The sequence below is a fragment of the Centropristis striata genome, chromosome 19 (genome assembly GCF_030273125.1).
Source record: "Centropristis striata isolate RG_2023a ecotype Rhode Island chromosome 19, C.striata_1.0, whole genome shotgun sequence".
Classification (NCBI taxonomy): domain Eukaryota; kingdom Metazoa; phylum Chordata; class Actinopteri; order Perciformes; family Serranidae; genus Centropristis; species Centropristis striata.
The window spans coordinates 20181590-20209380 of NC_081535.1; the positions used below are offsets into that span (position 1 = coordinate 20181590).

The following is a 27791-nucleotide window of genomic DNA, read 5'->3' on the forward strand; positions in this document are numbered from 1 at the left end:
GTCACATCCGTAAACAGGGACATTTACCGTTTGTGAATAAAAAACGTTCCGTCAACGTTATCAATTCAAGTAAATCTAACGGTTTGTTCTAAAAATAGATGTAATTTTATTAAATATCGCAAATAAACTACAAAGATACTTAACTATGAGGATAATATAAGTGAAAATGAAGATATAGTCTTAAATCGCACATCGCTGTGGGCTGGATCTGTCCGGCTGACGTCTCCGTTTTTTTTTTTTAATTTATTGAAAGTCAGGTATTACAAACAGTAAAAACACAGAACATTAATACAAAACAAAAACAATGCGTCACAGTATACAAAATAATGATGAATTAGTTCGTAAGTGTGTTATAAAGAATGCATAGCTCAGTGGTTTTGATGGCTTTTCTATTTGTTGAAGGTTGGATTGTTGTGGCTGACGTCTCCGTGCCTCCTCCTCCTCCAGCGCTGCGTCGCTCGGTGCCGGGCCGTACTGTGGATGGGAGGGAGGGGGTGAGTTGTTTGGGATGGTGGGCCGGGGGTATCTGCTCCTCGGTATCTCAGCTAGCATTATACTGTCGCCTGTCCCGCATCCAAGTATGGATTGTTTACACGAAGAATGAAAAATAGCGACCATCAGCTGCTTCTGTTGGTAAATAGGAGTCATTCATAACTGCTGCTGTCATCGCTGCAGTGAGGAGGTGATTTCTCAGCTTTCGTTGGTAAACATAAGGCCTATCAGATGTTAGATTATCTGGGTATAGGTTGTGAAAATATGGTCTGAACAACAGTATAGATATGTCACTTATGTTTCCGTTGTCAGCCAGAGACGAGGTGTGTTTGATTTCTATACGTGCAGATCGTGTTTTTGTGCTGAGATGAGAAAGCTAGCTTTAGCTACAACAGCTTGTCATGTGAATCACTACAGTTTTTTTATTACTGCTCTGTCAAATTTAGCAGACGTCCCCTTGAAGAGACTGAGTAGCCATGGCTGAACAAGACATTTGTCCTCACCTGGACTCCATAGGAGAGGTAACCAAAGAAGACCTCCTCCAGAAATCCAAGGTGGGTTTTTCATTCATTTACTGGGAATGTCAGATATGTCCAGTCCAGGTCATTGTTTATGTGTGCCATGGCCACGTCCTTTAAGGTTGTTGTACCACTGAAGTAATAACGACACGACCTGTAATATATGCTATGTTGTGTTGTTTTATTGTCTATCTAAGGTATATGGCTGCCACAATATCAGATTTTCGCTACACAATTATCCTGACCAAAAGAATTCGTAATAACAGTATTATCGCGATATCTGTGGAAAAAATATTAATGCATGAGTCAAATTCATCTTTCACTTTGTTTATTGTGAGGCTGGTCTCTTTTTTGATATTTAAATGACACTCAAAATACAAGTGTGGTGAGGTAAAGAAAAAGTCTGTGGTCATAGCAACATAAAGCGAGAACAGAAAGAAGCTGAAATTATATAAGAGGCACTTGATTATTTTAACAGTATCATGTGTGTATTATTATGGCCTTTAATTTTTAGGGGGAGATAGCAGGCCATACCACCTAGAAGTGATATACATCATCTAAAAGCTGGGAACTTTAGGATTCATTTGAGACGCAGTGTGTGTCAAGTTGTTATAGTCATAAATATGTAATATTAATTCATTAATAACATTATATTGGTTGTACTTTTATTTTATTTTAAATATCATGGTTATTATCGATACTGGTTTATCATGACTCCCCCACAACAGTAAAGAAGCCTGCTTGCTTACCAACATGTTATTCTGTTCCTTTCTATATCCTAATCCTGCTCCAGGGTACATGCCAGTCTTGTGGAGCAGGAGGCCCAAACTTGTGGGCCTGTCTGCAGGTAAGCTCCTTTAAAATCCTTTGTTGTTTCAAAGGTAATTGCTAATCTAGCTTGTGCATCTTGTCACATAAATGACTGCAGCTACCACCGCATTTCATATAAGAAGGCCAGGTGAAGGTTTAATAATTAATGATGATGTAGGGGATAAAAGTAATTATGAATGTAGCAGCTCTCAAACTCAGGCAGGCAAGTGAGTATATATGTGCAGACAGCTATTTTTTATACTCTGATTGACAGTTGGCATGAAATCAATTTGCATACCGATACCACTGCTTATTATTATTCTATTATATGTACTGCTACTGGTACTATTATTATTAGTCATACACATAATTATAGTTGTTAGTTATTGTTTTAGCTGTGCATCTCTCTCCTTCTCTTTCCCCTGTCACATTCTATTTTTCATTTTGTCACATGAATTGACTTACTGTAATTTCATGATGTTGGTCTTTTCTGTACAAATGGCACCTATTGCACGTCTGAGGTTTCTTTCATTTTTGTTTCTAGTTAAAGTTTTTGTTTTGCTGAGTTTTTCCGTTGTCCAAAGCCAGGGTCAAAAGACACGGGGTGTCATGCTGTAAAGATTGTAAAGCCCTCTGACGCAAATTTGTGATTTATGATTTTGGGCTATATAAATAAAACTGAATTTTGACAATCCAGAAGGACAATCGGGAAGATAATGTGCTTCATGCAAGAATCACTCGTACAAACAGATTTTTTTTCTGAAGTGGCTTGTACGAGTGATCTTGGGAAAACTTGCTGCATTCACCACTGTTCTTGTATTATTATGGATTGTATAGCCCATTACTTTGAAGCAAATTTAAGTTTGAAATTGTACATAAATATTTAATATTTATTACTTTAAAGCTAATAGAATGTTAACATAAGAGTACGAAAATGTCCATACGTGAGACCCATTGTTATGTGATGTCTTTGCTGATAAAAGAGAGGATTCAGAAGCGTCTAATTCAGTATCTCTGCTCTGTAGAGTGACTGCTCATATGTTGGTTGTGGAGAGTCCTTCTCTGATCACAGCACCCTGCACGCACAGGTAACACCCTTTCACATGAAATATACATAATTACCTCTCGGTAGATGGTTATAAAATGACAAACGGCAGATAAGAGTCTTTCGAATGATTTTGAGTACATCTCCTTTAGGCTAAGAAGCACAACCTGACTGTGAACCTGACGACGTTCAGGATCTGGTGTTATGTGTGTGAGCGGGAGGTGTTTCTGGAGCACAGGCCTGCGCTGGTGCCTGCACCTGCTGCTCCCCACCACTGTAAAGCCACAGAGCAGGTACCACTTTACACCTGTCTCTGGTTGAAATGGAAAAAGCCCCAGTGATGCTATTTTAAATCCATAGAAACAACCTGTTCTTTACTCACCTTCATACTTATAGCATCTATTAATCTTTGTTCCTAGGAAGCAGCTCCTCAGCCAGTAGGCCACCCACTAAAAGCAGTGCCCATCGCTGTGGCAGAAGAAGAAGGTTCAGAATCAGAGGAGGATGAGCTTAAACCCAGAGGTACAGCACATTTACTCTCAAGGTTTATTCTCCTAAATAACATTTAGGAATTTCTCAAACTTGTATTGGCTATGTTATTAATCTGTCAAAAACTGCAATCCAAAACACTTTTTAATAGTCATTTTAGGAATCAGTTCCAAAAATCTTTTCTCTTATTATTAAAATCATCGTTGGATTTTTATCAAAAAAAAAAAAAAAAGATATAAGCTCTGAATCCCAAGAATAGTTACTAATCTTGTTTTAAGATCAGAATCATAAATATTTTATTGACCCCTGTGAAAATATTAGGTTGAGTTACAATTGCTCCAGTTATGGAATGGAAATAAATCTAAACCTAGAGAAATTATAAGAAATTAAATGTAAAAATAAATGCAATGTACTGTATATTATAAGCACAAGAAAGATAATAAGAAATATGTTTGTTTTTTTAAAGTTACTCCAATATAGAAAACAAATGCCAGTGCAAGCAAGTACAACAGACATATTAAATCATAAAAAAAATATGTATACTATAATAGACAACAAAAGTGGAAATAATAAATAATACCGGCAAAGTAATCCATAATAATATTGGTTGAACTCTACTGTATCAATGAGTATTAATGCCAGAGTAGATCAGAGGATTGCACAGTTTAATTATCATTTTTTTAAAATCCAGACTAGCACTAATAATTAACCGTCAGTACTCTCTGTTCGATGACAAATATGAGTTTGTATAGAAATGTCTTTGTTTGTACACGTTTGCATTCTCTGGGCATACAAAAAACTGCATGGCTCTTGTTTCTCCTGTTTGTAGGCTTGACAGGAATGAAAAATATTGGTAACTCGTGCTACATGAATGCAGCTCTTCAAGCCTTGTCCAACTGGTGAGGTCACTTCCTTTCATTACATTTGGTCCATCACAGAGGATGTGCCTCCTTTTCTATGTTTATTAATTAATTTTCCCTTTGAATAAACAGATGTGCTGACGTAATCATTTCCTCTCTTTCCGCACCAGTCCTCCTCTCACTCAGTTCTTCCTGGACTGCAGTGGATTGGTCCGGACTGATAAGAAGCCTGCACTCTGTAAGAGCTACCAGAAACTCATCTCAGAACTCTGGCATAAAAAACGGTAAGAAAAACATATAATTGACAGAAAGCAGAAGACTATAATGTACTAATTAATTATTAAAAATATATTAAACTAACTCTCATGTTGGCTGCCCTCCCAGGCCCAGCTATGTCGTGCCTACCAGCCTGTCTCATGGCATCAAACTAGTAAACCCCATGTTTCGTGGTTACGCTCAGCAGGTAGGGGCAAGCACCCAGCAGGTAACTACAGTACTACTGGCATCACTCAACAGCTTGACACGGTCTCGTCCTTTGTTTCTAAACCTTGAACCCCTTTGCATTTTCCCTCACAAATTCCCTAAAAAATACTAGATTTGTCATTAATAACCAAAAGCTTGACTTGATTTGTTGACTACTATTTCAGTTTGGGGGGGATTTTAGTGTTTTTCTTACACACCCAGAATCAGACAAAGTCACAGATACAATTGTTATGTCTCTCTGTATAAAATAGTGGAGAGTAACTGTAAAAGAGGATACACAGCCATGGAAAACATTATTAGACCATTGTTTCTTGTTCATTTTAATGCCTGGTACAACTAAAGGTACATTTGTTTTTTGACAAATATAATGATAACAACAAACATTTCTCAAAAGAGTTTAATTAAAGAGCTGATATCTAGCCATTTTCTATGGTTTTCTTGATAATGATTTTGGGTATGATCAAGAAAACCATGGAAAATGGTTAGATATCAGCTCTTAAACTCTTATGAGCTAGTTTTGTTGTTATCGTGATATGTGTCCAAACAAATGTACCTTGAGCTGTCCCAGGCATTTAATGAACAAGAACCTGAAGAAAACAATGGTCTAATAATTTTCTCCATGAATGTATATAATGTCATTTCTTTGGTAATCATGACATTAGTGACTTTATATTTGCTTAGACTACAATGGGTACTAATGTTAGTCCAGCCAACCCTCTTATAAAGGTTTAAGAGTAATTCTTTAAAGAAAAGTTTGATATTTTGGGGAATGTGCTTTTTCACAAACAGACTGTTTCCTCCTGTTTATAGTTTTTAAAGTATGGTCAAATAACCGACTCATGGTTGTAGCTTTTGTATTTTGCTCACAAACCAAATCCTTGTCTAAGTCTTAGCAAGAAAACAAAACATTTCCTAAAATACCAAACTATTCCTTTAGCTTTACTTGATCCAAAAGACCTCTATTGCTTACTAAGATAGGGTAAACCTGTATGTTATCATCCTACCTTCAAACAGCATGCAGAAACATTAAACAAGCATCTGTAACTTTGTCTGACTGGAAGTAAGAAACAGTTAATTGTTTCTCGAAACACTTAAACAACTCAAATCAAACATTTGAGTTTGTCTGATTCTTAAAAGACCGTGAATTATCTATGTAATGCGGTTTTAAAATGTCTTTCTGTTTGATTCATGCTTAGTGCATGTTTGATTGAAATGTCTGGTTTTGTTTTATTGGGATTGCCTTGGAAAAGTTTTTTTAAAATAATAATGGTTTTGGGTATAATTAGCTTCTCCTTGTGCCACTTTTTACCAAGATACAAAATGCTTTCTTGTTGCAAACAAGACATACACCATGATACTCACACATTTCTTAGTCCATCTGAAATAGTTATCATCTCTGCAAAACTGTCTGTGTGTGTTCATGTAGCTGCACCTCCTTTTGGGTGAATGCAGTGTGTTTTTCTTGTGACAGGACACTCAGGAGTTCCTGCGCTGTCTGATGGACCAGCTACACGAAGAGCTAAAGGAGCCTCTGACTGAATGTAGCATGAGTGGCGAGGGAAGCGACGGCGAAGAAATAAGAGACGGAGACCGATCCCCGTCAGAGGATGAATTCCTATCGTGCGACTCCGGCTCCAGCAGCGACCGGGGGGAGGGGGGAGGAGCGGCTGACGGCGAGCTGCTCCTGCAGGATGAGTGTGAAGGGGTCAGGGCACCGGCGGGAGGGATCGTGGGGGTCAGCACCACCAGTGTGATCTCTGAGAAGGAGAGGCTGAAGGAAAGGAGGGTGTCAGGGTCTCCTCTACGTGGAGGCTCGCAGGAGATGGACGAGGACGCTGATGTGGATACAGCGGCTGAGGAGGGGGCTCCTGAGAGGGGAGAGGAAGAGGAGGTAACGCCAGCCACAAACACTGAGGTCCAAAGTCAAGAGAACAACCAGTTATCTGATGCTGGGCAAGGGCAAACCCAGAGCAGCAGCACCTCAGGTACACCCCAGCAGGATTATCAAAGTGGATTCATCTATTTACTATCTCTAGTATGGTAATCTTTTTGTGCATGCAACATGTTTTTTAGAACCAGACAATGAAGCGTCAATGACCCAGCCCCAGTCCACTCCCTGCAGTCCAGTACGAACCCTTCAGGAGCTGCATCCAAAACTGTCCTCCAGTCCACCGCGCTCCAGCCCCCTCCGCTCTGCAGGACCTGCGTATTCCTTCAAAAAAGGTAAAGAAACACCCCAGAGTTGATTCAATACCTCTACCAACCCCTGGACCTCAACCAAGTTCAAGTCGAACAACATCAACAACATTAAGTTTGTCACCTAATATCCTCCTCCTTGCTGTCATTAATCTTCCAGCTCAGTTGCTGCTCAGTGCAAGGAGGAAGAAACAGTCTCACTATCGCAGTGTGATCTCGGACATCTTCGACGGCTCCATCCTTAGCCTGGTGCAGTGTTTGACCTGTGACAGGGTGAGCTGTGATTCCCATGTTTAAACACCAGGGGGAGTAACATATTTAGACACAAGTCACAGTAGTTTTACCTTGATAAATATGATATTTGAAGTGACATTTAGATGAAGGATGTTTTGTGTAGTTGTGTTTTGGAATGAATAAAATGCATGAAAATCTTAATTGAAGAATTCAGATTTCGAACCATTTGCTGAGATCATTTGGTTTATATTTATTTATATAATTCGTATTATTATTTATGTATTTATTTATTGAAAACATGGTTGTTCCATTGGTGGAATGCAGAATGGATCCACTCAGATTGTTATATATGATCTAAATATAGTTTTAACTACTTAATAAACTATTATGTGGTTTAATTTATAAAAATGCATAATCATTTTAAATTTATTATGTTTTTTTTATGTCAAATCTCGTCCTGAAAAGGAACTAAAGCTGTCAGTTAAATGTAGTGGAGTAGAAAGTACAATATTTGCCTTTAAAATGTAGTGGAGTAGAAGTATAAAGTTACATAAAATGGAAATACTCAAGTAAATCACAAGTACCTCAAAATTGTACTAAAGTACAGTACTTGAGTACATTTACTTAGTTACAATCCACCACTGCTAAACTCACTAATCCACCATTTTCTTTTCATTCATATTACATAGACTATAGATTTACACAATATGTTTAACTGATGGAGGCATGCTGTTTAAACCAGCTCTCTGAATGTGTGACAGGTCTCTACTACAGTGGAAACCTTCCAAGACTTGTCCCTCCCCATTCCTGGTAAAGAGGACTTGGCCAAGCTCCACTCATCCATACATCAGAACCTTCCAGTGAAGACGGGCGTGTGTCCCGATACTTACAGCTCGCAGGGCTGGATCTCCTACATCATGGACTCCATTCGCCGGTCAGTGAACCAAATATTACTCTCAGAGAAGAGGAAAAAAATCAGCGTGTTTGAACACAAACATTCAGCAGAATCTAATCTATGTTATGGCTCATTAAAATGTTGACACCATTGAATGATTAAGTAAGGCATGTTTGGTTTAGGTTATAGTTTTCATTTTGTAAATTGCAAGGTATGATGAAACAAGGTATGATTTATGATGAGAGTTGCTTACAGAGAAAAGAAGGCAAGCAGAATCATGAGTTGTTGTTGTCCGCATTATCTCAGAGAATCTTAATAAACCAGAATAAGGTTTCCAAGAAAAGTGTTAGGGGGGTGAATTTGGCTCCACTGAAGTCTCTTTACAGCAGGTTCCACTGTGTGTGGTTGTGGAGGCCACAGGTGAGGGCACGTAGGCATCAGAGGGCTTTGCTCCATCTGTCAATGCAACGTTTGTTTGTTTGATTGGACAGTTTGCCCCTCTTGTCATGCTATAAGTTGTGAGGCTAATTAGCATGTTGCATGCTAGCACGTTGCCAGTCACAGGAAACAGAGAGATGCCACTGCAGATTTCCTTTAATGATAAAGCACCTTCCTGTCAATATTTAGTCACAGTCAGCTCCTTCATCGTCTGTTGTGTATTTCCTGATTTGTGTTATTTTTCACACCTAAAAGCTGATAAAAAAACTGTGTGGTTCATGCAGTGAGAGAGCCTTCAAGGGATAGTTTAGATTTGTTGAAGTGGGGTTTTATGAGGTACTTATCCATAGTCAGGGACCTACCTGCAGTAGATGGAGGTCGGCACGCCTCCAGTTTGGAGAATCAGGCACGATCTCCAGCACAGAAGCTAAGCCACATAAAAATAAATATATATATATCTATTTAAGTTTAAGTGTGTGCTATATTTAGAGTATTTTCACTGCTTTTTTTCTGTCAGGCAGTCCTTTTTAAGATTAAGTGAAGCTGTGATCTATTTTCTCTTCAAAGCCACCACACTCCATTGACAAAAATAGTAATTTTGCCTCGCATGTACACGGGAAATGCTGGTCTATTGCTGCATTGATTGTTTACGTTATTGTGTGACTTTGGTTAGTTCAGATTCACCAAAGTCACACAAACAAACGAAACAAATGAGGCAGCAGCATACCAGCAGCTCATGTGTGCTGTGAGACAAATTACTATTTTTGTCAAAGGAGTCTGGTGGCTTTGAAGACAGGACACTTCACTGTCAGAAAGGGCTGTCTGAAGGCAAGGTAAAGCTTAGCTTCGGTGTCTTCTTTTCCTAACTGGCAGGTGTGTAGACCTCCATCTATTGTAGGTAATACACTGACTGAAGGGTTAAGTACCTCATACAACCCCACTTAAAAAAATCTGAACAATTCCTTTAAGAACATCCAGGCATCAGTCCTGGACTGATGGGTTGGAGGAGATTATGTAAACTGAGGAGAGCTCTGAAATGCTTGACTCAGTGCTCCAGGACAAGATTTGTGTGCTGAGCCACCAGATGACCCAACAGGAGTGATGTTGCATTTTTAAGGACCGTAGACGGGTTTTAACAGCGTAGTAGAACGCATTATTACTCAGCAAAGTAATGTGTTTTCATAGAAATTTTACAAGTTAGCAGCACAAAATGAATCAGTAGAACGCAGTTACTTTCCACTTAAATGTTGAATCATTTCCTCTGAACATATACGTGGATTGTGTTACTTTCATCATTATTAGGACAGAGATGCAGAGACAAGCCCTGGCATGATAGCGGCTAATCTTACAGCTGTTCCATGATTTCAAAAACAGTTCTGGTGACGCTGTTTGGGGAAGCTAGTGGTTTCTTAGGAATTATACTAGACAGAGTTTTCAGGACGTGAGTTGTGTTGTGAGGTGCATGTTCCAACTTAAAGGCCCTGTATTGTGAAATGTGAAATTTTTCCGTGGCCTTTTTTTACTATAGAGCCGGACTAGGTGCCATATAAATACTGTAGAAGTATTAAAATACTCATTCTATAGAAACATACACACAGCCCATATCCAACAACTGTGCCATTAAACAGAACTTCCATAAGGTTGTGATGTCACAAAAATTCTATATATAGGTAGAAAGTGCCGCCACAGCGCTGATACATTTCTTCCCTGACTGCAGTGATGGTGCACAGTGCTGATGTGGAAGATCCAGAGACACTGACCAATCAGAGCAGACTGGGCTTTTGGAGAGGTGTTCTTAAAGTTTTAGAGTTTCTCTGACAAATGGTGAATAAAGGTATAATCAGGCAGACAGTTTGAGAAAAACAATGTGTTTTTTGAACATTAAATCATGTAAACATGTACTTGTAGAAGATGAAAATTAGCATAATATGTCCCCTTTAACAACGACCATCTTGCCTGTCCTCCTGCCTACGTGTAAGACATCACATATTTTCTCCATGCCACCTTGTTTTATCAGACAGCCTGCATGCTGAGCATATTTAATTTAAAGATGCAGGTACTTAACAGTCATCTGAGGGGAAAACCTTTCAGGAGACTTTGAGATCAGGCATGTTAAGGTCCTCTGAACTTGCCAACAAAGACCTTTTCAGGAGCTATTATCACTCCGGGCAGCATTTCTTTTGGGATCATTTAATAATTACACTTAGCTGACCCACATGAAGGTCAATTGTCAGTATGATCCCTGTGAAGAGAAAGAGGCCCTTTGGCTGTATGTGTTTGTAATGATTATGTCTCTTCCTATTATGCCTCTGAACAGGTTCGTCGTCTCGTGTATCCCCACTTGGTTTTGGGGGCCCATGGTGACCTTAGAGGACTGCCTCGCTGCCTTCTTTGCTGCAGATGAACTCAAAGGTAACAAGACTAAACTGTGCTATTCTACTATAATTATTATTATTCAAGTGGTCAAGATTAGATACAAATGTCAGAATTAACATTTACATTTACTCTCTTCACAGGGGACAACATGTACAGCTGTGAGAGATGTAAAAAGTGAGTAATGGAGACGTTATATGGAGGATCTCTTCTCTTTTAATGCTTAAAAACATTAAAAAGGGCATTTTTCATTTAGATATTTTTTATACAATATTCCCTTTTCTACAGGTTGAGAAATGGTGTCAAATATTGCAAAGTACTTAGACTTCCAGAGGTACATTTTTTATTATCTGATCTACTTCTTGCTACAGATAACAAAGTTGAGTTTCACATGTGGCCGGCTTTGTAAATTTGTGGGTTTTATTGATTTATTTTTGTTGGTGTAGATTCTGTGCATTCACCTGAAACGCTTCCGGCACGAGGTCATGTATTCGTTCAAGATTAGCAGCCACGTATCCTTCCCGTTGGAGGGCCTTGACATGCGGCCTTTCCTGGCCAAAGAGAGTCCATCCCAAGTCACCACGTACGATCTGCTGTCAGTCATTTGTCACCATGGCACTGCAGGAAGTATGAGATAACTTCATTTCCTACAGATAAAAGCATTACAGATGTTATCTCAACATGGTTAAAACATTTCAGAGAATCAACAAAGCAAAATTCCCTTTAACTAATCTACTTTATCTGTTTCAGTCCTTCTTAACACTTGTTGTCACCCTTCCTGTTATGCTGCAGGTGGACATTACATAGCGTACTGTCAGAATGTGATCAATGGCCAGTGGTACGAGTTTGATGACCAGTATGTCACAGAGGTTCATGAAACGGTGGTGCAGAATGCAGAGGCCTATGTGTTGTTTTATAGGTGAGCATTTTAAGATATATTAAACATTTATACTGAATCAAAACAGAAAGATCCACACACCACATCCTTCCTTATAAACTGTTAGAGGGGAAAAACATTTATACTGAATTTATGTATTTAAACTGTTGTTACTGACTGTATTTTTTCTTGGACTGGTGAAGGAAAAGCAGCGAGGAGTCGGTGAGAGAGAGGCAGAAGGTGGTGGCTCTGGCCAACATGAAGGAGCCCAGCCTGTTGCAGTTCTACATCTCCAGAGAATGGCTGAACAAGTTCAACACCTTTGCAGAACCGGGCCCCATCAGCAACCACACGTTTCTATGTCAGCACGGAGGTGAGTGGTAAAGTCTTAATCTGAAAAATATGTGATGTCCATATAGCTTTATCACAGAGAAAACATTCACATGGTTTTAGAAGAGCAACCAAACCAGCCTATGAGTAATGAGGGTTTAATGAAGAGATGCTGTTGAGTTAAATTATGGGAAATGTAGCATCCAGTGTTTCTGAAGCTTAACTAATGACTTAAAGTCACATAATTTCAGACTCTGGTTTGTTTTCTCAAAATTATTATTATTTTTTTATCATACTCTGCCAGAAATATCCACTTCAGTAGAACGTACATACACTAAACTTTCTATTTTCATCCTTATCTATATTATGTTTTTTGTTGACCATGTAGTTAATCCGTGGGTAAAAACATTCTTATTAGGGTAAAATAAGCAGATACCTATTACAGAGTAGATTAATAGCAAAAATGACACTGTAGAATAAAACAAATCTGCATATTTAGACAACCATAAATATACAGAGTCTGGATTAGTTTTGGAATGTTCTACTATTTTTCTTTACAGTCAGATAAAAATACATTTTTACTCTATTAGTGGGGGATTTATTTATCTGGTGTTAAATTTTAGGCTTTTAATAACACAGTTTTGCAAAACTGTGTCAGATTTCTTTTGCCATTTTATTTAGCTGTTAAATAATGGGGAACGGTGCTGAAAGGAGGTTTTTGGCTTCTTCATATGTTTCAGCTCCTAAAACAAATAAGCGTTGTTCTTGTAAAACTGGATCTTTTATTTTTTATTTTTATGATAGTTGGCTTGTTTTTGTGCCTCCATTGGAAAAACATACTTTTTATTGCTTTTGTGAGTTATGGGACATTATTGTCCAAGAGCCAACAGGAATGAGGGTGGGGATTTTGTGCAGGAGGAGAAAAAATGTACCATTGCTGTTGGGATTTCTACTCCAGACCAGAAAGGGTCATATATTTCTCTTTTAATTCTTTACATATTTTATCACTGTACAGGGATCCCTCCTAATAAATACAACTACATAGACGACCTGGTTGTGATTGTTCCTCAGAATGTGTGGGAGTACCTTTATAACAGGTAAATATGAAACATTTTACCAATTACATTTTTAATGTGTTTCTAATTAATGTCTTTCTTAGTGATGAACAGATAGTGGATGACTCTGCAGTTCCCCTCAGCTTTACAGTGATGTATTATTTTATAGCTCATTGTTTTGGTTTAGACAGCCGTTCGTGACCTATAACAGCAAACGGTGTGCAAATGAAGTCAGCGACTAATGGTTAACAGAGCTTGTAACAGAGATTGTTATAGAATTTTTTCTCGGATGTTGGACTCCAAAATAAAGCTAAAAAGGAGAGTGAATATTGGACTAAATGTAAATGTAAGATTCATCCATAAACAAAAAACAATAGGCCAATGAAACCCAGCAAGCCAGATTTCTTGCTCTCTTGGCTCTGTTTTCAAGCTTTAGAAAATCTAGCCTTGAATCACAGTCTGTCGTCTCATAGGACTTGACAGGCCCACACATTTACAGAGAAAATTGGGGAGAACTGCTGCAATATAACAGCATTGGGATCACAGCTGGAGACACTTATAACAAATGTCCCTGCAAACTGAACATATGTAGCTCTACAATTATATCAAAAAAAGAAGAATGAACTGATAAGAGTGACAACATTGATTGAACTACTTAAATTTGGATGCTCACATTCATTTGTGTCAATCGTTCACTTTGTCTCTGCCTTTCTGCTCAATTTTGGCGTCTCTTTCCTCAGTTTTGGAGGCGGCCCAGCAGTGAACCACCTGTATATGTGTGCCATCTGCCAGGTGGAGATTGAAGCTCTGGCTAAACGCAGGAAAACAGAAATAGACACCTTCATCAAGGTAAAAGCCTGTATTCTGCAAGGGTTTACCTGTGTGTGGATTTGTCTTTATGCTTTGTGGTAGATGTTGAGTTTTCTCTTCTCTGCAGCTGAACAAAGAGTTTCAGGCTGAAGAGGCTCCGACAGTGATCCTGTGCATCAGCATGCAGTGGTTCAGAGAGTGGGAGAGCTTTGTGAAGGGCAAAGACAATGGTATGACCCCCGCAGGAAGACAAACACAGTCAAATTCTTCAGCTCTCTGCCTTGACACAATATTTTATATGATTTGCTCTCCCAGAGACACCTGGTCCCATCGACAACAGTAAAATTGGTGTTATGAAAGGAGGACATATACAGCTCAAGCAAGGTAAACCTCAGCATTGGTTGTAAAGGAGGAAATGAGAACAACAGACAGGCAATAAACCGTTGTTTATGTGCGTGTCTCTCCTCAGGTGCAGACTATGGTCAGATCTCAGAGGAGACGTGGCAGTACTTGTTGGGTATTTATGGCGGAGGCCCTGAGATCGCAGTGAGGCAGACCGTGGTTCCAGCTGACCCCGACAGCCTTCATGGAGAGAGAAAGATCGAGGCTGAAACCAGAGCACTTTGAGATAAAGAGAGGTTGGAATGTTTACTTATTGGGAAGCACTGTAAAATCACGTGTTTAAATATACTTTTGGTCAATGAGTTACACTATACTGGAAGCTTTGGTCATGGAACAAGCACTTTTTCCACTCACTGTGCTAAAGTTAACCACATGTATCGAGTCATAGGAGTGTAATAAAAAACAATACACCTGTAAAAGAATAAGGAAAACAATATTTTAAAAAAAGTATTTTATATGTAAATATATAAGGTACATTAATTAAGTAATAAAGTAAGTATTAATTAATAAACAAGAGTGGAAATAAAAAGACAAATAACAAAATATAAAAGAACAATTATGAGCATCTTCATTCATTTATTTCTGTATGCATGTATACATTTAAAAATATATATTAATGCACTTTTGCATATAAATTACATATTTTTTCTGTATGTTAATTTTTAAACCATTTATTTATTTTTATATAATTATTTATTTTTATATTTTTATCCCTTTATTTTTCCCTACTGGCTTTGCTTTTATTGAAAATATTTCTATAAATAAGAATTTTCCTGCATTTTTTTTCCTCATTTGTTCTTTTATTTATTCCTCTTTATATTTCCACATTTATTTTCTTATTCTTCTACAAGTATTCTTTTTTTTAATGACTCTCCTATGACTCCATACACATGAGCTCATAAATTCCTTTTGGTCAAGAGAGAGTACGATAACCGTGTACATGGCCAAGAATAATAGAGGCTGAACATCCAACTAATAAACAGCTGTAAATCCAGTCTGGACAGTTGGAGCTGAGGGGCCTATTAAGGGTCCATTTGTTCTTAAGTTGTTTTTCATTTTCCCCCAGGTCTTCTGATTCCCCTTTCCACTCCTGCCCTCGCAGGACGCTGAGGAATTTGCACCTTGGTGAAGAAGCCTCGTCGTGAGCACTTTGTAAATGTAGCAAAGAATTATTCTGAAGCCGTGTCGCGAGAGGGTGAAACGGTACTTAAATATCACGTAGTTTATTTATTGGATAACTCTGATCCTCAATGTTAAGGTGTAAAAAAAAAAAAGATGTCGTGTCACATCTCTGGAGCTGTTTTTGGTAGCTATGGTGTTTCAGTGGCTGCTGTAGTGACTAGGTGTCAGATACTGCTGAACAGCTTCTGGTGCCGTGAACCAGTCTGCTGCTGCGGAGGACAACACAACTACAGTGTGATATTTGCTTTGAGGACTGAAGCAACAACCAAGAGACGTTAACAAGCTTTCCGTTGTTTGCCTGTTTACTAGTTACATAGCAACAAGTTCAGACATCAAGTAAGAGATATTACATAAATTATACTCTTGCACCACGGACCTTAAAAACACAGTATAACTGAGCCCTCAGGAATGGAAGTCTTTTATTTGGTTAAGCCAGAGAAATGAAATTAACCAACTGTGAGAAAACACCACAGCAGGTTTGTGTCGAACCACAAAACATGCATGTGATCTCAAAGACGTTTATCAGGGTGAATTTTAGAAAAGCTTCAAAATGCATGAAACTACTGCTCCTTTATTTTGGACCTGCAAGGACGTTTCTTAGACAGGATGAGGTGTCGAGTTTGTTAGCTCAAACGCACAATAACATCTTTTCATTGCTCAAAATTATGGAAATATTGAGTCGCTAAGTGTGCAGCACTATCAATTAATAGACATACAGGCAAATAGCTATATGGTTGTCATTTTAAATGAAGTAGAGAAGCAAATTCCTGAAAAGATAAACTAATTTAAGTCATACACAGCAAGATGAGAAGTGTAAAGAGGAGTAAATATCTGGTGCAATAGCGGGAAAATTGCCAAAGGGGTAAATACTGTGCAACAAAATATTGTGACTGGGTTTCCTGATAACAGCCAACATAGTAAATTTGATATTATTCTGAAAAATATCAGTGTGAATGAACTCATTTAGGTTCTTTAGAAGAGTTGAATCCAAAAAATATCAATGCAGCACCAGTTTATAAAAGATCGCATGGTGAAAGTCTCGCCATCTCTAAGATGAAAATAATCTTACAACATCACAAATAATTAGCACAACATACACAAATCAAGACAACAGTAAGGTAACATTTGACTGATTACGCATTTCTTATTTTATTGCATGATTCATTTTCAGCAAAATTAATCCGTACCCGGTTGCAGGGACGTCACGCTATGCTCTCACTAACTGAGCTTGTTTACTCAAATTCTAATCCTAAATCTAAAATTCTAAACTCTGTCCACACAGGAAGTTATAAATCAACATGACATCCTAATATTTTGCATTGAGATAAAAATTAGATTAAGATCTCTCACTTCTCTCGTCTTGTTTTTTTTTTCATATCTGTAGACCACAGATCAGACTGGTAAAAAAATTATTGTGCAATTCAACAACTACCGATATTAACCTCTGGCTTCCTCTTGAAGCAGCCAACATGCAGAGTTGCTCAGAGTTTTTTCTGTTTTATATTTAATTTGAAATATCAACAGTAACATTGCATATTATTGTGTGGTTTTTCCTAAATTCTGCACACAAAAAAGGTACCAGGGTAAAATGTATGAGTCAGTCCAAGCTTAGCTAAAAGAAATCACGTCCTCCTTTATTTCATTGTATATAAATCACATGCTTGCCTTTTTTTACTGTACAGATCTGCATAGGGGAAATCTGCCAACACATTTTAAGCAGTTAAAGCCTAAAGGACTGTTGGAGAGAGAGAAACACATGGATAACTACAATGTTGAGTGTTACTGTGCTTTTCTGTTTTATTATTAAATATTACCAATTTTGACAGCCCAAACTAGGATAAACGACGTCATTATTTTTCTGTTGAATTTAAATATAACTACAGTTATGTCTAAATAGCAAAATTAAGATTTAAGATATAGTTGTTCTTACCGCCTGCCGGTTGTGAGCTGCAGCTTCATATTTAGTGTACAAGACATGAGAGTGCTGTTGATTTTCGCATCTAAATCCTCGTTGTTATTATCCTGCATTGTTGCTTTTACTTAGATTCAATTTTAATTTTAGTTTTTTCAGTTGGCTAAAATGAGCAAAGCTTTGACTACAAGCCAGACAGACTTGTGAACCATACTTAATCTTAAGGAGCCCAACATTTTAACAAGCGCAGCAGATTTTCGAAAGTGTGAATATGAGAAAAGCAGCTTTAACATTCCCCGAGCAATTAACAAGGCACGCAGACAGAAACCAAAAGTACCCAATAGACCTTTTCCCACCACAGATATTTTGATTTGTCATAGCAGGCAAAGCAAAGGTGTAACTATTAACAATCATGAAATATTGAATCAAAGTGTGAAAGTAAGCCATGACAGACAGGTCGCTGATACATTAGCAGGGCCCCAAACTGGAGCACCTGAATGGAAGACAGCCTGGGATTTTCCAAGATGTCAGAGTTTACAGAACGATCGATTCCAGGTGAAATCGTTTTGGATTTACATTACAAATCGACCTTTGTTGCTTTTATTGTGTCAACAGTTTTTGATTTCTTTTTGTTTTATTTTTCAAGTTGGGCCTCTAAGGGGAAGCAGAAACAAGTGGATATGTTGAACTTGTAAGCGAACTGTTGCTTAACTACACAGCAGTTTCAGAAGAACTTCACATTTCATTTAGGGCCATGCCTCTGTCCTTATCACTCCTTTTTAGCTCCGTGTTTGGTCTCCACCAACTAATGAGGGAAATATCTGACTCTTTAGTACTCTTTTGTGGGACGGTAAGCTAAACAATGTGATGAAACTTGCTGTAAAGCTCCTTAAAGCCAAGGGGAGCTCAAAAATCTATATGTTTCTTAATTAAAAAAACTGTTTGTAGGACGTCATATTGTTTCGTCATCAACATCTAAACCAATCAGCTGTCAGATCAGGTGAGAGACAAGCATTTCCCATCATGCCTTGGGTCTTGCCTCTCGATTTTGTTTGAATATCGTTGCCCACATGGGAATCACGTCAGACACAAATCTAACGGGCATGCATTGTACGTTGATTCTGTGCAGGCAGTGCTCAATTCGAACAAGCCTATTTTTATCTAGAATCCCTGCAACAACTCAGAGTTGCCATACACCCCCGAATAAATACAAAACTGAAGGCAGACATCAATAATGTTAGTCATTCTACTTGATATTTCCCCGTTATGACACGTCAAACATCAGTTACGTGTATTACCTTTATTCCAGACAATGGCTTATATAATAATCAATGTCTCCCTGTTTTGTTTGTTGATGTGTCCAAAGAGCAATTCACCAATTTAACCAAGAAGAGAGGACACCATTTCGTCCATTTGTCTTCTGTAAACTGTTTGTAGTATTTTTCTTTTTACACAGTCTGTACCTACCAGAGACAACATTAATACTATAGGGATGTTTAGATGTTTTCGGGGAGCAAGTGCAATGAAAAAAAGACAAATCTTTGTGCAATTTTATCATCAAAGAGACACTGGACAGCTGTCAAACATTGAGCAGTTTGAAGAGCTGACAGTAAAGACTGATGCAGCGTGGCTTATTATTACGTTGCAGTGTTAAAAAAAACGTTGAGTGATAATTACTTAATTATCCCCACCTGTGAGTTTGTTTGTTTGTGTTACAGCACGTAGCTATGCGTGTGAGATTTCCATTTCACATTTCACTGGAAAATACAAGCATTGCTGTGGTTGGGCAGAGTTCATCAGTAATATCATGGCACCCTGGGGACAGCACAACAGGTTTTCACTGACTCATGTTTTCCCTACATTATACAGTGTGTGGCTGTTGTGGTCATGATAACGGTGATGCTTTGATAACATGGAATTAAGTGGTTGACCTCAATTCAATGGGATGTCTTAATGTCTGTATAACTGATGTAATTACTCATGACTGGTTAAATTATTAAAATTGCCTGGTCTTTGATTTGATTTGTGTTTTCTTTGCTGTGATATTAAAAAAGGCAGCAATGAAAATGGAAAATCACAGAAACTATTGTTTTGGATAAATATTTTAAACTACACTGAGAATTTTTTTTCTTTTAAAGGGGAACCCCAATGATAAGTTTACACGTCATGCCTCACTTCTTAACCCATGAAAATTAATTATGGGGTCTTTTTGTGGCTCCTGAAGGAATTTTGTCAAGCCAGAGAAAATTAGCCTTGTGATGTTGTAGTGATGTCATCAAGGATAGCTTAGAGCAGGGATGGGCAACTGGAGGCCCGGGGGGCCGCATATGGCCCGCACCCTCACTTGAAGTGGCCCTCAGTACAACTACATGCATTTGAGCATGAAATCTTAAAAGTGCAGTGTAAAAATGCACAATATTACTTTTTTGTAATTAATGTTGGTCTGCTGTTATTGCACTGAAAAAAAAATCAAAGTGGTTATTTTTTATTTGCTTCAAACCTTATACATGCATTTGAGCATGAAATATGTTAAGTTACTGCACTGTTAACATATTTAAAATTGCAGTTTCATCATATCTGGTTAAGTGCACTGTCCTATATGTGGCCCTGTGGTAGTGTCGATGAAAAATTGTGGCCCCCTCCAGCATTTAAGTTGCCCATCCCCGGCTTAGAGACTAGAGGCACTAAGTCTGAAAAGTGAAACCAATGCACAAATGCCTTAAACTTGCATTCTTTCTAATGGCCAGCAGGGGACAACTGCACTGGTTGCAAAAACAAGTTCTTATAACAAGTGTATAGTCTCAATCACTAGTTTCAAGTCTTCTTTAATATAGCATGATGTTAATTTAGTAAATTATGGTCCCATTTACAGTAAAATAGACGATAAAGCAGGGTAGGTTTTAGGGCGGGGCTCCCTTGAGACTGACAGGTTGCTACCACAGTGCTGTATGTGTGTTTACATCTTATAAATTTGACCCTTTCACAGTGTTTTCTGTTCATTAAAGTTGATTGTAACACATCCACCTAAAAATATCTTCAGTGTTTGTTGGACTAAAAAACACTCTAAGGAGTCGGCTGTTTATTCTGAATTATGGATGCACCTTGCTATCCGAGCTAGCTAGCTGGTAACTCAGTGTTTTCCTCTTCAGCCCCACCCTATCATCCAAATATGGTCACTTTTAAATCCACTTCTTCTACAGTCTATGGCAACAGTGCTCACTTACATACAGGTTTTAGGGACATTTTCCTGCAGCATTGTGTTGATTGGCAGGTCCTCAACTGTAAAAATGTCTCTTCTGAATCCTCCAAATATATACTCTTAACAGATGCAGCACGTCCTCTTTCAATGGATATATAAAATGTATTCATATTTAAATATATTACTACTTCCCCTGACATTGGGAAAATACACTTCTTTTACCATTTTTTAAATTAAGTTTTATTATCTATTGATAAAATGTAGTTAAGTTCAAGAGACAGAGTAAGAGGGTTCACCTGTTTTGCTTTGGGAAAAAGGGGGGCAACTCTCAAGTGAGCAGCTGTGATGTCATCTCAAGTCCCATACGCACGCTGAGCTGCAGCCCAGACAGAGCCAGACCGAGAGGAAAACACACGGGGCTGAGGAGAGGATATGATGCACATTCTGAGAGCATTCTTCAACACGGGAGAGCCGATGCACTGTTCAGGTAAGAGACAAAAACAAAAACAAAAAGCTGGCTTAGAGGACAGAAATGCAGCTGCAGCATCCGACCACATCACATAACCTAAAACACTGGCATGTCTCCTGCACTGCGTGAGTGAAGCTGGGACACTTACTGGGATGCATTTAGTGACACACCAGATCTACTGATGAATAATTAAACATCCCATAGCAGTAGTTGTACAGGCCATAGGATATTAAATCCGCCGACCACAAAACAGAGAATCCAGGACAGCAGGGAGGCTGGCTTTCACAGGGTAGCCCCTGCTGGGTCCATTCACCGGGATGGGATGGGTGTGGCGATTAGCAGCAGACCACTTGCCCTTTTTCATTCTCATCATTAATGTCACTTACACTCATGCTAATGGCTCTCTGTGCACCAGCCAGCTGAAGGTCAGATGATAGATTTAAGAGGGCAGTTGAGATTTGCGTTAATGAAGTGGAATAATTACCAATTATGCAAGGAGATATCTGTGCAAATGTGATAGGGAAAATGAGATCCCCTTGTAGCTCTGAAACTGTTTTGAATATGACAACTAATTGTATAAAGTAAACAGTATGCACAGTTGTTTATCACATGGAAGCATCATTGTAATGCTATGTGCTAAAATAACTCTTGTGGAAGTTATCTCTGTTGCTACAGCTGTCAGAACAAACTGGATTTTGCTAGTGTTGTATATACATTTTTAATATTCCAGATTGTGAACACTTGAGTGGTTCCCCCATTTTACCTCAGAGTACGCACTGGTTACCCCTCTCCTACTGTGCTCAGAGCAGAGTCATAAGTCAGTCCCTAGAGAACACATTACACCTGTTTGAAAGTCCTAACATTGGTTCTCTGTCAGTTTTGAATTGATTTTTAACAATTTTGCCATTTATCTTTGAAGCTCTTCATTGCCTCGTACCCCTGGTTGACCTGTTTGCAACATACGATCAGGCACAAAGCTTTTGGCTGTTTTGAAATGTATGAGCTGTCTAAATGTTCTGCCCAATGATCTGACAATGGCTTAAGTGTTGATATATTTAAACTTGGTTTAAAGGAGCTGTATGCGAAATATTGAAAATAAAATCAGTGTGGGCTGGGATTTCTTCCACTCAGCTTTCACTAGAGTTTGGTTTACGTTCAGAGTCTGGGCCAGGAATGGCTGCACATAGCTTTTCACCTCCGTTGTGACAAGCAAACATGGAGGTTTCTGAGTCACAACTGTGTTTAACAAGTTAACAACAACAATAGTGCTCTTTACTGACAAGACATTTGCTGCTGCACTGCACTGCGACTATGCGGGCCGTGCTTCTGTGGGAAATTGGCGTTCATACAGAGGTTAGCGCTGATTAGCAGATCATGAAGAAAGGGAGAGGGTGGCAGAAATGGGGAGCACTGATGGCAAAAGCCAGACAGCTAACAGCAGTAATGCGGGACCATTAGCTCCATGGTTAGCTCATGCTCACCAGGATGAGCTACCATTAATAGGACAGCACTAAAAGTCCTATCTGGGACACAGGTGTTCTCAGCAGGTAACCTCCATATGAGCACTGATCTCCTGCAGAAGAAGCCCTGGGGATGTCCCAGTGGCACACCGAGTAGATTGCATACCACAGATGCTAAGTCCGTAAAAACAGGCAGCCCAGGTTCGAATATGGCTCGGAGCCCTTTCCTGCATGTCTCCCCCTTTCACTCTGTATCGCCCACTGTCAATAAAGCCGTATGGCAATGCCAAAATGCCCAAAAAATAACTTTACAACAGAAGAAGCCTTGACTGAGGAGCTTGCAGTGCAAAGTGGCGAGTTGCTGGTGACCAGTCGGCCAGCCAGACATGACACGTTTGAAACACGCCTTCTCATTCCCAGATCATCAAATACTGACGCCACAGTGAGGGACTCACATGCAGGCGTGGCCAGACCGCTACCAAAACAGATCAGAGAAGCTCTGGTTAAAACCAGAGACTGTATGAATAAGATTAAAACATACACAGAGGCAGACTTCATTATCAGGATGCCCTTACATAGGACATAGTTGTTTATAGCTATATTATTGTTCTCAATGTTGTGTAGAGCACCTACTAAACCAAAAACCATTCTAATCAAAAGACAGGCTTTTGATTAGAATAGTTTTACAAACAACTAATTAAGAATTAGTTGTTTGAATTTATTTTATTGAATCATTTATATTAATGTTTTTGTGTTTGTGAATGTAGTTTAGACTGTTTTGTTTTATTGTTAGATTTTTTTATTCCTTAAGTGCATGCATTTGTTATTTGGACAGTGTTATTGTCAGCTTGAGGCAATGTTTTGTCCTGTAACATGTCTTGATGGTGGAATGTCTGTATTGGACTGTTGCCAACTAACCCACATCCATTTCTCTTCTCAGGAATATGTTACATCTGATTTGACAGCCATGCTACGTCAAGCTGAAGAGAGGATAACTCACACGGCACAGGAAGCAATTCATTTATCACAGCTCCAGTATGAGCAGGCCCTGTAGTGATCCTGCACGTAGCTGAAGCAAAAAATCAAAGTGCTGCAGTATCGTCAGAGAGAGGGTGTCACCAGAAAGAAATCCTGGAAGCAGCCTCACTGGACAGACTAAATTCAGCTTTACTCTCTGGGAACCCTCACTCTGTGGTTTTCTTGCAAAGGCGACCACAGTAAATATTTACATGCCGTGTCTGGCAGCTCTTGGAGACGGAGAACACCTTGAGATTAAATGACTCTGTGACCTTTTTAACTCATGGTAACCCTCGACAGCCCTGCAGGCAGGGCTGGATCTGAGCCTTGTTGTGGTTTTTAAGCAGCTGGAAACAGGAGAGAACTCAACCTGTACCTGCACTTCTTGTTTGGCAGAACTTTGTACTGCACCTCCTCTTCCCTACTTGTTCTTGTTTTTTTCCACTTCAGGCGTTTAAAAGGAGAAACCCCACATACACACATTACAGGGAAACACCCTGTGCATCTCTGAATGTATACAAAATATTATCATCATACATATCCTCTTGTTCTTATATTTAGCTGGAAGCTATATGGAAAATATATGGTAATGTTTTTATAATGTCTAAATCAGCAGTAATTTACACATAAAGGAGTCATCTGCAAGCATATAATTGAATATATTCTGCAATTCAAAATATTCAATCTCAGCATATGTAAATAAATGATCAATAATGTATATCTCACTTGCAAAATATATTTGTAAAGCAGCTGAATTAATGAGGGTGAGTATGCACACTGACACCTGCGTGTAGAGTTACTGTTTACACCTGTATAATCTGACTCCTGACCTGTTTACACACACACAGACGCACACAGACGCACACACACGCCATGGGCTGTGCCATGTGTTCCCAGCTGGTTGACATGTGGACTGTGAGGGTGAGCAGGACCAGCCGCAGAGCCATGGAGCTCACCACCTACCCACAGATGCTCCAGGGAGGTTACCACAGAGTCACCGGCCTCCACTACATGTCGTCCTTCTCTGACGCCGAGGACTGCTGTGATGACAGCAGCTCAGGCAGCTCTCTCACCTTGGACTGGCAGACGCAGGGCACTGATGGCTGACACTCCACCAATAGGTGTTAGGGCACGGTCACACATGTGTGAAAGCAAGGGAGGGACATCACCTGATGATGTGATATTTGCACTGAATGTGGGCTGTTTGCTGGTTTGTAGTCAGTTTAAGTTGTTGTGGTTGTTGGTTTTGCAATGGAAAAATGTATCCCAAAGAGCAGAGAAAGATTCTGGCGTTATTAAGGATAAAAGGAAGGAGACTGGCTCTGGTGTGCAGAAAAGACCTTGTGGATCCATCCAACACTAGAAGGAAAGAAAGACCTTGGAGAGTACCAGCATCTTGTCTCCTCCACTAAGAAAACTCCAGCCAATGAAAGTGGAGTCAACCAGTCAGACTTCATTGCTAGAATGGAAGTCAATGGGAGGAAAAAATTCAACAGGGTTCATTTTGCACCTGTGTGACCGTGCCGTACTACCAAGATGTAAATAAATATGATAAAATACACAGGAGAACATGTGGTGTATTTGCAATAAATGTGACATTTGGATTTGAAGAGAAATAGTGTGTGAGAGATGTTTGTTTTTCATAATATTCTCATTCAGAGAAAAGTGATTTTTCAGATTAGTTTTATTTATTATCATATTTTATTACCCAGCAGTGAGATATAAATTACTCAGGTCCTTTACTATAGTAAAAATTATTCCATTACAAGTTATATAAAAGATGATACTTAATTAAACATACAGGAGTACCATCAGCAAAATATACTTAAAGTATTACAAGTCGAAGTGCTGATTATTTCTAATGCCTCTTTTCACAGTGTTATATTAGTATAGAATATTATATTAAATTATATATCTGTTTTCATCCATATCTAATAGATTTAAGAGTAAAAAGTACATTGTAATAAATATTTCAGTCACAAATGTGGAGGAGTAGTGGAGTAGATATATAATGTAACATAAAATAGAAATACTCAAGTAAAGTTCAAGTATGTCAAAATTGCACTGCAGTACAGTACTTAACTGAAAGTACTTAGTTACTCTCCAGCACTGTTGTCATCAATTAAATGTTTGCACGCATAAAATGATGACATATTATGATGTTAGGTAACCGAAGGAAGGGATCCTTGTGGCATCAGTACAATTAACTGTGGTAGGAATTTTCCTTGTTTTGCAACCAACTGCTCACCCCATATTTTGTCAGCAGTCTGACATGAAATGATGACAACCACACCACAACACGCAGAAGAAAAGACTCACAAAGTCAAAAGGCTGAGTCACATCATAATTTGTTTTTTTTACTTGAAGTTACAATGTGATTCCTAACAGCTGTGCCCTTCCTCTCTTCTACAGTAGACTGAAGCTCAGTGTTGAAATGTCCTCAAGTGTTGAAATTAAGTACTTGAGGTATACTCATTTGTGTATTTCCATGTTATGCTACTTTATGCTTCCACTATTTCAGTGTGGAATGTTGTACTTTTTTATACTCCACTACATAAATTTGACAGCTGTGGGTTTATTATATTGTAAAGGAACAACAAGCCTACTAGTGTCCCAATTCTCTAAATTCACAATTCTGTTTGACTTTTAAGGTCACAACAGCTTCCTTTTTTTGGACTGAAGCATCTGGATTTGTAAAGATGGTTGGATTTATGTCTTGAGAACTGTACATTTTACATTTTCAAATTCTTTGAGAGGCTACATGGTATCAAGTGCTGAGCAAAACTCAAATGTCTGGTCCACCTTGAAGGTCTGGGAGAGCATCGCCGATCATACTTTGACAAAATTGCGATGCTCCATTACCTTCTACAGTACAGTAGTATAGTATAGTATAGTATAGTATAGTATAGTATAGTATAGTAGTAAAGTATTTTAAATTGGTTTAAAATTCAATTTTGAGTGTACTTTGCTTCAATATTTCAACCTTTAGCTACTTCTTTGTAATTCAGAGGCAAATGTTGCACATTTTACTTATCTGAAAGCTGGAGTTACTTTTCAGATTATAATTTTACACAGAAAAACTTTGGTTTGAGCTTTTAAAGTGGTAAATTGTTAAAGAAAAACTGTCCTGCAGTACACAAAAAAGTTAAGATTTGTTCAGCCTCTGTTTAACAGTAAAATGCCACTTAGCCTACATAATAAATCAGCATGAAAAGAGTACTACCATATTTCAGTCAAGTTCAAGCAAGAATACTAATGTACAATTGTACTAAGAAAAAAGTACAAAACTAGGAAAAGTCACACAATAAGGTGACAAAATAAAGTGCATTAACATGTCAACTATACAAACCAAAGATGCTCTAAAAATATTATTCTACAGAAACACTTTGCAGCCTGTGCATACATCTGATTATCAAGAACCGAAAAGAAAACAGACAAAATTACACAAAGATGTGGGACAATTGAGGATGCCACAAAGAAGTATAAGGCCTTGATTCTTTGTAAAAACAAAAACAAAAAACACCACTGAAGCAGATAACAAAGTGATAAATCAAACAATATAAACTCCCGAGCAGCTCTAGCAACACTTTCTCAAACACACATAGTAGGCTAGAGGAAAACAGACACTTATTTACAGCTGAGTTTGTTGTTGTTACTCACCTGTGTCTCCCAAGTCTGACCCAGGTTGAACTCCTCTGCACGTTCATTCTCCGAGCTTTTATTAAAAAAAACTAAAAAAAACAGTCCTCTCAGCCTCTCTGTCCCAGTATAACCAGTCCACAAACATCAGAAAAGTCTCACACACCTCACTGAAAGTAATTTAGCATGTTAGCTAGACACAGCGGTCACCTGTTGATGACGCAAAAACGTGCGTGTGCGTCAGTTAGTGTGCTTACCGGAGGAAAAATTAAAGCAGCGATTCATTAAGGTAGATGCAACCTTAATTACAAGGTGCTAAAAAATAAAAAGTTACAATGCCTTCAATAATGTTACAATAATGCCAACCATAACCCCAATATGACTCTAAACGTATAAGTAAAATTACATTTTTTTCTTTTTTTTAATCTATAGAATTTTAAAGTAGGCTATTCTTTAAAAAATAGTTAATTAATTAGTTAAATTTGCTCGCACTTTTTAGGCTACAAGTACACAAAAACTGACTAGGTCAAATTTCTGTGGAAAATATTCTAATTTTTACTCCACTTCATTTATTTGAAAGCTGTAGTTACTTTACAGATGGCCTAT

At 38.5% G+C, this 27791-nt stretch overlaps 1 protein-coding gene and 1 long non-coding RNA gene across 5 annotated transcripts; one reads left to right on the plus strand and one right to left on the minus strand.

The window, feature by feature from the left end:
• The first annotated feature begins 39 nt into the window (after positions 1–39).
• On the plus strand, positions 40–19418 carry usp20 (ubiquitin specific peptidase 20). Of its 4 annotated transcripts, XM_059357756.1 has the most exons (26): positions 40–69; positions 403–494; positions 939–1046; positions 1804–1857; positions 2846–2908; positions 3018–3158; positions 3285–3387; positions 4184–4253; positions 4385–4498; positions 4599–4698; positions 6169–6682; positions 6771–6920; positions 7054–7166; positions 7889–8061; positions 10778–10872; positions 10977–11010; positions 11122–11167; positions 11280–11460; positions 11626–11752; positions 11914–12083; positions 13056–13137; positions 13836–13944; positions 14033–14135; positions 14221–14289; positions 14375–14543; positions 15374–19418. In XM_059357756.1, the coding sequence occupies exons 3-25, from the start codon at positions 969–971 to the stop codon at positions 14530–14532; spliced, it is 2847 nt and encodes a 948-aa protein (XP_059213739.1). In that variant the 5' UTR covers positions 40–69; positions 403–494; positions 939–968; the 3' UTR covers positions 14533–14543; positions 15374–19418. The 4 variants fall into 4 exon arrangements, with proteins under 4 accessions (XP_059213739.1, XP_059213738.1, XP_059213737.1 ...); XM_059357755.1 differs by lacking the exons at positions 40–69; positions 403–494 and adding an exon at positions 502–682; XM_059357754.1 differs by lacking the exons at positions 40–69; positions 403–494 and adding an exon at positions 502–682 and having other exon boundaries at positions 942–1046.
• LOC131992252 (uncharacterized) lies at positions 10886–27340 on the minus strand. Its single transcript, XR_009396205.1, has 3 exons — positions 27207–27340; positions 20897–21079; positions 10886–11480 (listed from the first exon to the last, which is right to left on the minus strand). It is a non-coding gene; the product is annotated as an uncharacterized LOC131992252 (long non-coding RNA).
• Positions 27341–27791: the final 451 nt, after the last annotated feature.